Raw genomic sequence first — 15,100 nt, forward strand, 5'->3', positions numbered from 1 at the left:
AAAACCCTTTGCTAACAATGAGGGCCTGAAGTCTAGAACATGCTGTATTAATTGTCTTGAGATTAAAATATGCAACTTCCTCCCATTCTGCCTTTTACTGCAGCCACTTTCAGTTCCTGCTTATCTGCGTTAACCTCTAGTGTCATGATGATCCACAAATTTGTTATTAGGAAGTGTTTTTTCTGTGTAAGTCCAGGGGCAAATGCATCTGTTCTGTTAACTAAAGGAAGCGTTGATTACATCTAAGAGCTCTGAAAGTGAGGAAGCACCTGTAAGAGCTGGTTGAACTCTTGAACCTAAGCTTTGTTCATTTTTTTCTGTTTTTATTTCTTAACCTTCATGTGCAAGTCTTCTGTCAAAATATTCCCAGTAATTTAATTCCAGCAGAATATTTGATGCACTGCTGCCCTCACATGCATTTTAGTTACTTTTAGTTAATTATTAGGCTGTTCAGGGGTTAAAGTTGGCAGTGCTGAATGCTGTTGATTATCTCAAAATACAGCTCCATCTCCCAGAAGAAAAGCCTTACAGCTGGTGGGCCTGCTCCACATGTTTTTGGAAAAGGTGCTTTGAAACCATCACATGTGTGTTTACATGTGATTGATTCTGTTACAAAACTCCAACAGAGTGGAGACTGTAGTGGGGGCGTTAAATCTGAGATCTGCAATAAAGTTTCATTTTGAAGTCTGCCTCTTCAAGGAAGATCTCTATCTGTAGGAATTTTCAAAAAGATTTTCTGCCACAGTGCTGAACTTTCCTTTGTAATATACTCAAATGTCGATTTAGTCACTTTATTAGGTTGTGCAAAAGATGATTGTTCGGGTAAAAATACCTCTTAGACAGCTTGTTCATTCATCAAGACGCAGAACCGGAAACAGGGAAATGGCCAGACTACCACAAAGTGTGAGACGACGTTTATTTGAGTTTAGCTGCAGACGGAATTTGACAAATATGCTTGAATAGAAACAAATCTGGATATACCACATTTTCCTAAACACATATTTAGTAGTAACACAAGAATAAGCTTGCATAATGGAGACATTTAATTTTGAAGCACAGTGCGGTGCACATATATCATGCAGTTTTAATTTTGAAGCAACACTTTGCAGACTCATTCGCACATCACTTCACACCTTCAAGTAAAAAACAGAGTCAAAAAAACACACATTGGTTTGATCATGCAAGAAACAGCTTCTTGGACAAAACAGTATCTTAGCACTGATTACAACACAAACTATCAGTTTCTACAGAGTTTCTGTTACTTAAATGAAACCTTTTCATCAAAGAAACAAACACAACTTGTTTTTGAAACAGACGGCAGATTTCACCACTGCTTCTTCCTGTGTGAAAGATAATATCAGACTGAGACTTTTTTTCTTCACTACTGCGTAGAATAAGGTAACAATATTTACTGGACAGCCTCAGAATAATGTGCACAATATCACATCAACACTGGATTTTTAAATGTTTTTTATTCTTAATGAACAAACACACTAAAGCGTCATTAGAACATGTACAGCAACAATATTTTTGTGAATGCTTAAAGCACAAAACCTGTCAAACTAAAATTTCTATACCACTTTTATGGTTTTATTAAACACTTAAAGTGATTTACAGCACAAGTTAACATGAATATCTGTGGGAGAAAGCCAGTGTGTCCAGAGGAAACCCTGGCAGACAAGGCAAGCTCCACACAGGAAGGCCCCGACTTTCTTTCTCAGAACTCTCTTGCTATATGACAGTGCTAACCATGTTATCTGATTCTCTTTTTAACTTGAACACCTGCGTTCTTTTTCTCTGAATTCTCACTGCTTAGATTCAGTAATCAATATTCGTGCTGAAATAATACTTCAAAAGTTACACCATACATTACACCACGAGAGATCCAGGTGAGGCACTGAACTCACTATTTTATTTCAAATCTGGTAGCAACATTGTTACTAATGAACCAAGTTCATTTTGGGTATTGTTTGGAAATTCTAGTAATAGAATGGAATGAGTTAAACTGAGAAATACTGACCAGTTATTTAGAAAACAAAATCCTCCTGTTAACCAAAGGAAACAGCTGAACTGGCTGTGTGAAATGCTAACACCCAGACACATCTGCATATTACTATTTTTACTACCAGATTTCGTTCTACACAGATGTTTTCTCCTGTTTTCTATTTTATCTTAAGCCAAGCGATGCTGCTTTCTGCTACCTTTTCAATCTCAGCAAAAGAAAGAAAAAGACAATTCGCTCCCCCGATATCTGTTCCTGGAAATTCACACGACTTGCAAAAGCAGTTATGGAGTAAAAAAACGTGACATGTCTAGTTATTACTTTCTCTGAATTTGCTATTTAGGGCTGATGGTGTATATGTGGTTTGCATCAATGTACTTTCTGGATCTTTAGTACATTGCACTTTGAGGACATTTGACCAGTTGAAGATGCATTTTAAAAAATGACCACCACCTGAGCCTGTAAATAATCATCCATCAGGGCTTTTTTACATTGTGACTGAGGTGTTTCTGGATCTTAAGCTGCCTACACTGCCAGCAGAGCCCTTCCTGTAAGCCATCTGGAGCCTCTTGCTGATGAGGCCGTGTCTGTAAAGAGCTGAGAGCAGCTGGTTACGGAACTTCTGCCCAACAAAGGCGTACAGCACCGGATTCACTGCACAGTGCATGAAGGCCAGAATTTCGGTGACACTCAGCATGGCAATCACTGTGTAATGAGTTTCACATGTAGTCAGTTCCAGAGATCCTCCCTGTATGAGTGTGTCAATCAGTACAGTGACATTATAAGGCAGCCAGCACAGAATGAATGCTAGCACAATGGCCAAGATGACACGCATAGCTTTGTGCTTTTGTTGGTTGCGTGTGTGAAACAAAGTCACCACAGTCCAGCCATAGCAGACAGCCATGACCACCAGAGGCAGGAAGAAGCCCAGTGTATGCCGCAGAACGCGTAGAGTCACTCGCCAGCGATCGCTGCTTTCACCAGTAACGTTTTCAAAGCAAATGGACACTCCAAATTCAGTATCTATGCTCTCCCTCTTAATCACCACAGGTAAGGACAACATTACAGCCACCAGCCACACAATACTGCAAATAACTTTGACCAACAGGTGATGGGAGGACAGGACCCGCGTAGCTCTGACAATGGCAAAGTATCTGTCCACACTGATGCATGCCAGCAGGAATACGCCACTGTATGCAGATGCCTCCTGAAAGCCTGAGAGGAGTTTGCACAGGAAGTTTCCAAAGATCCAGCCAGCATTACATTTCACAGCCCAGAACGGCAGGGTAAGACAGAAGAGCAGGTCTGCAATCGCCAGGTGCATCAGGTAGATGTCAGTGCTGGTTTTACTTTTCTTCATATTGAAAACGACAAAGACAACAACACTGTTACCTACGATGGCGAAAACAAACACGATAATGTAGACTACGGTCATCCCCATGTTGTTAAATCCAGGCACTGTTTTATTGCAAGGAGAAGATTCTGAAATCATTTCTTCATCCTCGTCATAGCTGTAATTTAAATTGAGATTGCCCAAATTGGAGAAGACCTGCAGGCGGGCAAAACATAACAATGTGTTAATACTAGGATACAGGTAGAAATAGTACAGTACAAAGTAGATGGTGCTTATTGCAACTATTTTAGTCGGTAGTACTAAGATGAAGACAAGTTAACAATAAAGCAGCAAGTTGCAGTCATCATTGTGTCATAATATTTAGAAATAAAATTTGCAAGAAAACCATTTCTTAGTCTAGCACACATCCATAGTCCCCTTTTCTTTTGCTCACATTCACAACAAGTGCACCAATGTCAAAGATATCCACTGATTACCTCTGATCCTTTCACAGCTTGATTGGTGAGAACAAAACACTTCAAAACAAAAAGTATGAAAAGTTGTTGCTCCATCGTTTCTTTGTGATGTGCACAAGTTGAACACCTTGTCAGGAGTGTTGTTTTTGCTCAGAGATGTGGTTAAAGTCCTTGTGAAATGGTTGTGCAGAGCTGTGTTGCTGGTGCTTTATTAGCAAATTGTTCAGCTCAAGGGAAGTGGGCAAACCCACACACACTATCTGCCTGTGGCGATCTACATGAATAAGATGACAGCAGGTTGTCTTCTAAACCATTTTGACAGATCTCTCAGGTAAATGTCAGACAGGAAACATTATACCAGTGAGGCACTTTATGTAAAAGTCACTTTGTCTAATTTGATCCTTTGGCAGAAAATGTAGATAATTTAAACTATAAACTGTTTTTTTTTTCTTCTTCTTATTTATTTATTTATTTATTTATAATTTGCACGTGCAAAATACATTGTCTACATTAATACAGTCACCAGAGCCCCATCAGATAAGGAGCTCAGTTTCCATTTTAGTGCTGCCTTTCACTCCATGTTGCATTTAACCATCGAAGTTCAAAATTGTTCATTTGGGGGTTTTTCCCACAAAATGGAAACTTATCATTGCCTCTGTTTTATTGTGTAACGTGTTTTTATCAGAGAAAATGCCTTGTTTGGAATTCCTTGTTAGAAGTTTCAAGCAAGGGCAAAAAAAAAAACCCTCTAAACTTAGTATTTCCTGTTTGATGCTTAGTTACCGTGTGCATGTCTGCGGCCTTGGGAATCGTCTTATTTTGCACATCTTTCACCTTTACTTCACTAGAAATTTAAGTTTTCTTCTTTCTTCTTTTCCCACACATTGGTACATGAGTATACATGTAATACTGTGAATAAGCAAAAGCTGTGTAAATGTAGAACTTCTGCAATATTGCTTTATATAGATTTGCCAATTTACTAAGAATTCAGGGGGATGTCAAATGACACACAAGTTTTGCATTTGCGTGGTTGAATTTATTGAATTTTCACGTAATATGCAATCCAACCCCAGAAATAAAACCTTTAACCCCAGACTTCCTGTCTTCACTTTTAGTATCCAATATGGGCAACAAAAAACAAGTTGAGCGCCTGATATAGTCCAATGAGAGTCTGTGAAGTTTTCAAATGTTTTACATCCAGAAACTCCTCCATAGATTCTGGAGCTTTGTTCATCTTCATCATCATCATCATCTAAAACTTAACATTTGGAGTATGTTTGGAGTATGTTTTTGATAAGTTGTCATTATACAGTATTTTTGAACTGGTGCGCTTTTTAAAATTTTGACATTTTCATCAGTAGGGGGCAGCACTTATCTGTGTTCAGAGAATAGATCATGTGCTTTCAAACTCTTAGGATAGATAGTTTATTTATCCCCAAGTCGAAATTCAAACATCCGGCTGCTCCATCCATGCACAAACATCTCTCCAGTCATAACCATAAATAAATAAACGAAAAAAATAATGTTTAAAAGGACTTAAATCTGACATTGTCCATTATAGATTTCAGTTTGTTCAGTGGCTTTTTTCACCAGCTTGCCCAGTTGCTTAGTGTTTTTGACCATTAAGCTGGGCCCCAACACACAGCAGCATTAAAACAGAGCACTGGCCACCACAGTATGATCAAATGCATATTCAGTATCTCATCACACACCAAAAAACCTCAGCAGCTGCAAGAAGACGAGGTGGCACTGCCCCTTCTTGTAAAGAGAATCAGTACTCTTGGGCCTCTTGTCTTTCAATAGGACCCTCAGATATTTATAAGAGTACACCACCTCAGTGTCCTGCCCATGTATGGAGACTGATGATTGGAATGGCCTAGATCTTCTAAAAGCCATCACTATCTCCTTGGTTTTAGCTGTATTGAGGTGGAGGCAGCTCCTACTGCATCAGTCCCTGAAGGTTTCTACAAAGTTCCCTGTTTTAAGAAAATGTGATTCTGTTCCTTTTTTGACCTTTGAATGGAACATCAAGCTGATCCACAGATACATGACTAATGAGAGACCTCTAGCCACTCAGGAGTATCACTGTTAAACAATGCTTTTGTGGTTCTTACACAAAGTGACCACATGAAACGAAAGTCGAATGAGAGTTTGAATAATAGCACTGTTATCTAGGAGGCCCATCCCACCACAGATGTTCCTCGAGTGTTCTGACATCACCACCATAGAGCTCATTCACTTGTGAATCCTCGTGACCCTTGACCACCCTTCTACCTACTCAGCACATACTAAATGTAAACGCTTCCCATAATAACCCTGCTGTGTCAATTTAAAGACTTTCTCCACCTGTAGGACCACATGCTGGTCTAATCAGCAGATTCTAGCCTGAAACACTGACCACAAAACCCAACAGATGCCCAGAGAAGATAGTTAAACAATCTTGCATTTACAGTGGTTAACCTTCCTGCCTTCTTGGGACCTTTTTGTGCCACTGCTATGTGTTAAATGGCTGCCATTTCCACTGTGTTCAGTGGAATATAACCAAACTTGCCACAGGATAGTTTTTACCTGTCAATGTTAATATTCCAGTGTGAATTCCTTAAATCAGCCTAAAATGGCTGAGCAGCAGAAATCCCCACACCCATCACCCTGGGGACCATTTTCTGCCCATTGACTTCCATTATAAATGCTATTTTTCAACCCCAAATTATCATCATATGATTTTATTTTTTCTTCTTTTCTTGGATGTCAATGAAGACTCAGGGCCTTGAAGTTTTAATTTTTAAATTGCAAAAAAAATGCAAAAAAATAATGGCAGGTCAAAATGTATGTTGGTGCCAATCTTTGGTCCATCTAAAGGCCTACTTATAATGACAATCACATATTACTTCAACTGGTTTTTTGTGGAAATATTTAGTTTCGTTTTTTGGTTTTTGGGGCTTATAACACAGGGCGCTCATGTAATAACACTGGGATTTGAAGGGTTAAAACAACGAAAATATAATTAAAACTTTACATGAATATTTCAGGGAGAAGTAGTTTTACAAGGTTGGCTAATTTAAAGTGGAATAAGATATGGATATATGGTCTTTTTATGGCGTGGCTGAGAATGGTCCCTAGGGTGATGGGTGTGAGTTTTTTAAAGGATGGCAGGAGGGTTAAAACTGTAAAACCTTTCAGTACATCCTTTGGCAATAGGGATATATTTTTCTGCCGTGCTCTATAGAACTTCATCTGCAAGAACTTGACATGACAACGTAGAAAACAAGGCCTCTCTTAGTTACATCAAACACTTCCAGGCATATAAACACTGAGACTGAACACAGAGAGGAGGTACAACACCAGGTGGACTGGTGTCAGAATAACAACCTGCCTGTAAATGTTCAGAAGACTAAAGAGATGGCTGTTAACTTCAGGAAGAGCTTAATGGCCCACACTCCACTGCACATCAACAGTCTGCTGTTGAGATGGTCCACAGTGTGAAGTTCCTGGGTGTGCACATATCAGATGACTCCTCCTGAAACCTGAACACCACCATCACGAAGAAAGCCCAACAACGTCTCTACTTTCTTAGGAAACTGAAGAAGGCAAGTCTTCCTCCTCCCATCCTCCCATCATTTTACCATGGAACCACTGAGAACATCTTCTCCTGCTACATCACCTTCTGGTACAGGAAATGCATTTTTGCTGAAATGAAGTTTCTGCAGCAGATAGTGAGGACAGCAGAGAGGATCATTGGAGGCCCTCTCCCATCCATCTCCCAACTCTACGACAGACACATCATCCGACGTTTGAACAGCTTAGTGAAGGACACTTTCCACCCCTCACACGCACTGTTCTCCCTCCTTCCATCTGGCAGACGGTTTTGCAGGATCAGAACCGTAATGGCCAGACACTGCAAAAGCTTCTTCCCCCAAGCAGTCAGAGCTCTCAACTAACTACCACCGAAGGACTGATATACACAAAGACTTTCACAAACACCTTACAATACTCACCAAAAGACTTAAAAACAACAAAAACTTCCACAAACCCACTACAGACTGGACCTGGGAACAATATGCTTATTTGCACTCGGTCACATAGTTACAGAACACACATCTAAATTATACTATATTTGCACATTTTCCATCTTGCACATGTCTTGTCTACAATATCCTGACCATAACTTGAACCTAGTATTCAATACCTACTGCACAATCCACTTCGTAGTGTCTTTGTCGTGTCTTTTTTGTATAGTTAGTATTGTATAGTTATTATTATAGTATTGTATAGTTAGTAATTGTACCTATTTATCTCCTAATTTTACCCAAATTTAGCAAGTTATTATTTATTTTTAATTCCTAGATTTAGATCTCTTTCAGATTATATTCTTATAAATGCACCAGGGGGGCATTTCGCTATATATATATATATATATATATATATATTAAAAAAAAAAAAAAAAAACACCCAGCACGCCCCTGCGGGCGGTTTATCCTTCAAGCTCGGGTCCTCTACCAGAGGCCTGGGAGCTTGAGGGTCCTGCGCAGTATCTTAGCTGTTCCCAGGACTGCGATCTTCTGGACAGAGATTTCCGATGTTGTTCCCGGGATCTGCTGGAGCCACTCGCCTAGCTTGGGAGTCACCGCACCTAGTGCTCCGATTACCACGGGGACCACCGTTACCTTCACCCTCCACATCCTCTCGAGCTCTTCTCTGAGCCCTTGGTATTTCTCCAGCTTCTCGTGTTCCTTCTTCCTGATATTGCTGTCATTCGGAACCGCTACATCGATCACTACGGCCGTCTTCTTCTGTTTGTCTACCACCACTATGTCCGGTTGGTTAGCCACCACCATTTTGTCCGTCTGTATCTGGAAGTCCCACAGGATCTTAGCTCGGTCATTCTCCACCACCCTTGGGGGCATCTCCCATTTTGACCTCGGGACTTCCAGGTTATACTCGGCACAGATGTTCCTGTACACTATGCCGGCCACTTGGTTATGGCGTTCCATGTATGCCTTGCCTGCTAGCATCTTGCACCCTGCTGTTATGTGCTGGATTGTCTCTGGGGCATCTTTACACAGCCTGCACCTGGGGTCTTGCCTGGTGTGATAGACCCCAGCCTCTATGGATCTTGTGCTCAGAGCTTGTTCTTGTGCTGCCATGATTAGTGCCTCTGTGCTGTCTTTCAGTCCAGCTTTGTCCAGCCACTGGTAGGATTTCTGGATATCAGCCACCTCCTCTATCTGCCGGTGGTACATACCGTGCAGGGGCCTGTCCTTCCATGATGGTTCCTCGTCTCCATCCTCTTTCTTGGGTTTCTGCTGCCTGAGGTATTCACTGAGCACTCGGTCAGTTGGGGCCATCTTCCCAATGTATTCTTGGATGTTCGTTGTCTCATCCTGGACTGTGTTGCTGACACTCACCAGTCCCCGGCCCCCTTCCTTCCGCTTAGCGTACAGCCTCAGGGTGCTGGATTTGGGGTGAAACCCTCCATGCATGGTAAGGAGCTTTCTTGTCTTTATGTCAGTGGCTTCTATCTCCTCCTTTGGCCAGCCTATTACCCCAGCAGGGTACCTGATCACGGGCAGGGCGTACGTGTTGATGGCCCGGATCTTGTTCTTACCATTCAGCTGACTCCTCAGGACTTGCCTGACCCTCTGCAGGTACTTGGTGGTTGCAGCTTTTCTAGCGGCCTCTTCATGGTTCCCATTCGCCTGTGGGATCCCCAAGTACTTGTAACTGTCCTCTATGTCTGCAATGTTGCCTTCTGGTAGTTCAATCCCCTCAGTTCTGACTACCTTCCCTCTCTTTGTTACCATCCGACTACACTTCTCCAGTCCGAACGACATTCCAATGTCATTGCTGTATAGCCTGGTAGTGTGGATCAGTGAATCGATGTCTCGTTCACTCTTGGCATACAGCTTGATGTCATCCATGTACAGGAGGTGGCTGACAACTGCTCCGTTCCGTAGTCGGTATCCGTAGCCAGTCTTGTTAATGATCTCACTGAGGGGGTTCAGGCCTATGCAGAACAGCAGTGGGGACAGAGCATCTCCTTGGTAGATCCCGCACTTGATGGTGACTTGTGCTATGGGCTTGGAGTTGGCCTCTAGTGTTGTACGCCACATCCCCATTGAGTTCCTGATGAAGGCTCTTAGGGTCCCATTGATCTTGTACAGTTCTAGGCATTCCAGTATCCAGCTGTGGGGCATTGAGTCATAGGCCTTCTTGTAATCAATCCAGGCAGTGCACAGGTTGGTCAGTCTGGTCTTGCAGTCTCGGCTGATTGTTCTGTCTACCAGTAGCTGGTGTTTTGCGCCTCTGGTATTCTTGCCAATTCCTTTCTGTGTCCCGCTCATGTATTGACCCATGTGCCTGTTCATCTTAGCCGATATGATGCCTGACAGGAGCTTCCATGTAGTACTGAGGCAGGTTATTGGTCGGTAGTTGGAGGGGACCGGTCCCTTCTTGGGGTCCTTGGGGATCAGGACCGTCCGGCCTTCAGTTAGCCATTCCGGGTGTCTCTCGTTAACTAGCAGCTGGTTCATTTGTGCTGCCAGACGCTCGTGGAGTGCAGTCAGCTTCTTCAGCCAGTAGGCGTGAACCATGTCGGGCCCTGGTGCTGTCCAACTCTTCATACTGGAGACCCTTTCTTGGATATCTGCCACTGTGATGGTTACTGGACCCTGTTCAGGGAGGTCGCTGTGGTCTGCCCTCAGATCCTCTAGCCACTGAGCATTGCTGGTATGGGTTGCGTCCTTCTCCCATATGCTCTTCCAGTATTGCTCTGTCTCCAGCCTTGGTGGTGCTGTTCTCTTATTGTTCCCTTGCCACTGAGAGTACACCTTTGCTGGTTCTGTGGAGAACAGCTGGTTTATTCTCCTGCCTTCTATCTCTCTGGTGTACCTCCTCAAGCGGCTGGCCAAGGCTGTGAGTCTTTGCTTGGCAGTTTCCAAGGCCTCAGGTATGGACAGCTTGCTGTATTTCTTAGGCACCTTATTTGTCGCACCTTTCTGCAACTCCGTTAGTTGGCTAACCTCCCTCCGTGCTACTTTGATCTTGCCCTCTAGCCTCCTTCTCCATGGAGGGTACTGCCCCTTGTCGCTGTTCAACTTGTAGCCAAGCATCTCACTGATCACTGTTGCCGTATTGTAGATCAGCTTGTTAGTGTCGGTAACATATACATATATATATATATATATATATATATATATATATATATATATATATATATATATATATATATAGCTGGACTGAAAGACAGCACAGAGGCACTAATCATGGCAGCACAAGAACAAGCTCTGAGCACAAGATCCATAGCACCTAGTGCTCCATAATCGGAGCACTAGGTGCGGTGACTCCCAAGCTAGGCGAGTGGCTCCAGCAGATCCCGGGAACAACATCGGAAATCTCTGTCCAGAAGAGCGCAATCCTGGGAACAGCTAAGATACTGCGCAGGACCCTCAAGCTCCCAGGCCTCTGGTAGAGGACCCGAGCTTGTAGGATAAACCGCCCGCAGGGGCGTGCTGGGTGTTTTTTTGTTTTTTTTTATATATATATATATATACACACATACACACACACAGAGCCTCAGTTCAGAAACAGTGACTATGCTGATGATCACCAGTAAGTTTTCTTTATGAGAAAACACCATCTCCGAGAAACTTATACAACGCTCACACAAAACATGTTTTTTGGTACATGAGGATAAAAGTAATGAAGGCTCATAAAATGTCTGTGTAGGTTCTCAGTCATCCACAGCATGGTAGTGTAAGGAGCTTGGAAAAAATGTGACTGGAGTTTAAGTTTTGTAAAGACACTACACCTCTCATCAAGAGGCTTCTTCAGTTCTACAACCAGAAGTTGGAGAATCACAGGTATTTAGACCCTAATGGGTGTTGACCTACCCTTAATCATGCGCCTTGTCACATAAGCCAATGCTTGGGGAACGTTCGGGTCATTATCGCCACAGATCTGGGGTGAAACCACTGTGAGATTTTGCCTCATCCTATCAGGTCACCTGACGTAAGGTGTGAATGGCAGACAAATATACAATGGTATTCCACTAATCCACTAACACTAATACTCCACCTCCACTGCACCAGTTGCTACTACAATTAAAACCCTGCAACACAAGAACTCACAAACTTGGCGCAAATACAAACATAGACAGACGAGGAGAGCATCACAGGGAGATGGACTATGTAGCAAGTTATTTTTCTTAAGAGCCAGGGTTTTGTGTGTTATCAGATTAAACAAAACTTGAAACCTCAGTCAGATAAAAGCGTTGACTGAGGCTGTTGTGACTATGTGAATGAGGCACTCACAGAAAGGGAGAGTTTCTACACGTCATTTGACTCTTCTTCCACACATAAGCTAAGTCGGTCACAACTGCAGTCGTTTCATCTTTGCTATTTGCACATGATGTGGTTCTGTTGGCTTCATCAGGTGGAAATTTCCAGCTTGCACCTCCAAAACCATGACTATGGTTCTCAGCCAGAAAAGGGTAAATGGCCCACCTTGGGGTCTTGTTCTAAAGCTGGTACGAGTGCAGCATGAGACTGACAGACAGATTGGTGCAGACTGACTGACTGGGCAACTGGGATGTATTGATCTGTTGTGGGAGAGAGAGAGCTGAGCATAAAAATGGAGCTGTCAATTTAACCACCTGTGAGATTATGAATTTAGACTGATATGAGCTCTGAGTAGTGACTGAAAGAATCTGAAGGTTGGCTCTACTTTCCCTTAGAGTGAGGTCATTTGAAAGGGACTCAGAGTAGAACCGTTGCTTCTGCACATCAAAAGGAGCCAGTTGACCTGGTTTGGGTATTTGTTCCTGTACTATATTGGCACATTTGCACATATCCTTCTTGCACATGTCTTGTCTATAATAGCCTGACCATAACTTTTGACTTCGATGCCTCCTGGACGCCTCCTAGATGAGGTTTTTAAGGAATGTCTTATTGGATGGAGGCAAGCCCAGGGCTCGCAGGAGAGATTATATCTCTCAGCTGGTTTGGGAATGACGTGGATGGGCTGGAAGAGGTGGCTGGGGTGAAGGAAGTCTGGGCGTCTCTGCTCAGACACTGCCCCTATGAGCTGGTCCAAGATAAGAAGTAAAAAATGTGTGTATGTATGAATGTATGATGAGAGGAATTCGTGTTGACGGATTTTTCCTGAAATTTCTTTCTTTTTTATATGTTAAGATATTCCAGGGATTTTGAATGTACAGTTAAACTTGTTTGCACTGACTGAACAAAAGTCTTTCATTTCTTTACTTTAAACCATTAAAATCACTGTTTTCTTTTGGAGTAACCAAACCTGTCAACCAATTTGCATTTTTCCCAGGACGGGCCCACACAAGTAAACATGTTGGAGGCTGCCAACAGGAAAACACACCTCAAATACAAACAAATAAGTATGTCTGGATGAGTTTATCCCTTTACCGTTACATTTCTTACAAGTTACTAACTCTGTTTCTAGATGTGTTTGAAAAGGGGTCATTTGTCACCATAATTGTATTTAAAGATACTGAAGACCAGATTGATGTTATTTGCTTACCATACTTGATCTCTGAGGGGCTCTAGCCTGATAGCTGTGACATTAGGGAGCTGTCACAAAACACCCTTCTGTTCAGGATCCATACAAGGGCATACGGAGACCTTTGCTATTTTAATACCTCAATCTAGGATACGTCACAAAAGAGAAATCCAGCACACAAAGCGGCCTGTGTGCCTAATGAGCTGTCAGTTTGTAATAAGACCATCCATACAGAACTCCTGTTTACACATCCTGCTCTGTTTGCTTATGTTTTTGTGTGCGTGATGGTTGGAGATTAGCTTGTGACCACACTGCCGAAAGGTTGTGTCTATTTAAACTCGGGTTAAGCTGGATTTTAAAACAGTAGCACGAGTACACTCCCCCTCATCGGTAAAACCTTTGTTGTGACAGTGACGGCTCACTTTTTGGTTCCTACTGACTACCACGTGTGATACGGCAGTGTCCTGTAAATCCAGTCAACAACAAAATTCATGCTTCTTTCTTCCAGGTCTGCACATTGATGTACAGCTAAAGTGTGTCGTAGTTACATTTTACATTTTTCATTACATTTACATGTGGAAGTATTTAAAATGTGACACAGTGATGCCTGTGCAAAACTTCAGCCCTCGCCTTATTTTTCAAAGTGAAACGTTGGAAGACAGTCCAGCAGGGTGCAGACCAATTGCACAAAGTGGCTGAGCTTTGTCTTGTTTTCCTCTGTAGCGATATGGCCCTCCCTTATATAACCAGTTTCATGGTTATGTAAGTTGTTTTCATGTGGGGATGTACAGTAGACATTTTTCAAACTTCAAAGGAATAAAGTTAGGTCAGATGTAAAGCTTCAATTTGAAAAACATATTGGAAGCAGATATTTGAGTGATACAAAAATTGCTCTAATATTTGTTTTCTCTGAAAGACAACAGATGTTGTCTTTTAATGAGGGCCAGGCCAAGTAAGTATTATGTTCTAGCCATGATGACTTTAAATAGTGTCGGACGTCAAACAAGTTTATACAGGAAGATGGTAAAAAGAGCGTACTTACAGCCAGAAAGGAAGTTAGTAGATCAAACATCCACAGTGAAGCTTTAAATAGAATATGTTTGAATGTGTGCAAATAGGTATCATAGCTGTGTACTCATATTTTTTTCTTTAGCCAAATCCACTGACACATTTAAAGACTTTAATTACATGAAATAGAGTCTTGTTTATCATTCAAGGATTTGAGTTTTTGTTTTGCTTTGCACTGCCATATTCATATTTGGAACAACAAATAATAAAGTCCAAACGCAAAGATATGCACACAAGATGCCTCAGGCAGTGGGTAGATTTCCATGTTAACTGTGCACTGAACTTGAGTTTGACACAGCATATACATCCAGAAACATATTTTAACCAAGGTTAACTACTTTGTTATTAAAGGTATTTTCAGCCATTCAAATTAAGTCTAAAATATCTTATCTTAGCCATTTCTACAGTCATTGATCTTAGCTCACAAACTTTTGCAAGCCCAGATACAGGAGCTATGCATAAATAAGAAGCAGTAATAGATCTGAGTTTTAGAGGTCCAATAAATGAACATTCAGTCAGTAAGAAAGTTCAGTTTTCCATCCTGTCTGCACTTCGCTGCATGTGGTTTGCATGTTTTTCCTGCACCTGCAGACGTTTGGTCTGGGTTACTCTAGTTTCCTGTCACAGTGCAAAGGCATGCATGCTAGGCTGTAAACTGGTCTTGAGTATGGATATATGTGTGGAAGTTTGATGAAGGGC

At 42.0% G+C, this 15,100-nt stretch overlaps 1 protein-coding gene across 1 annotated transcript; it reads right to left on the reverse strand.

Moving 5' to 3' along the window:
• Nucleotides 1-985: 985 nt before the first annotated feature.
• Nucleotides 986-3,977, reverse strand: cxcr2 (chemokine (C-X-C motif) receptor 2). Its single transcript, XM_085249170.1, has 2 exons — nt 3,833-3,977; nt 986-3,551 (listed from the first exon to the last, which is right to left on the reverse strand). The coding sequence occupies exons 1-2, from the start codon at nt 3,905-3,907 to the stop codon at nt 2,490-2,492; spliced, it is 1,137 nt and encodes a 378-aa protein (XP_085105296.1). The 5' UTR covers nt 3,908-3,977; the 3' UTR covers nt 986-2,489.
• Nucleotides 3,978-15,100: the final 11,123 nt, after the last annotated feature.

Source organism: Mchenga conophoros, linkage group LG16, assembly GCF_057382185.1.
Source record: "Mchenga conophoros isolate Kocher_MC1m ecotype Shallow Benthic linkage group LG16, M_conophoros_male_GT1.1, whole genome shotgun sequence".
Classification (NCBI taxonomy): domain Eukaryota; kingdom Metazoa; phylum Chordata; class Actinopteri; order Cichliformes; family Cichlidae; genus Mchenga; species Mchenga conophoros.

Excerpts from the sequence above, each read along its gene's own strand:
- cxcr2 (XM_085249170.1), bottom strand. The coding sequence starts at position 3,907 with ATGGAGCAACAACTTTTCATACTTTTTGTTTTGAAGTGTTTTGTTCTC. Across the intron at positions 3,552-3,832 it reads AAGCTGTGAAAGGATCAGAG|GTCTTCTCCAATTTGGGCAA; the intron begins GTAATCAGTGGA and ends GCCCGCCTGCAG.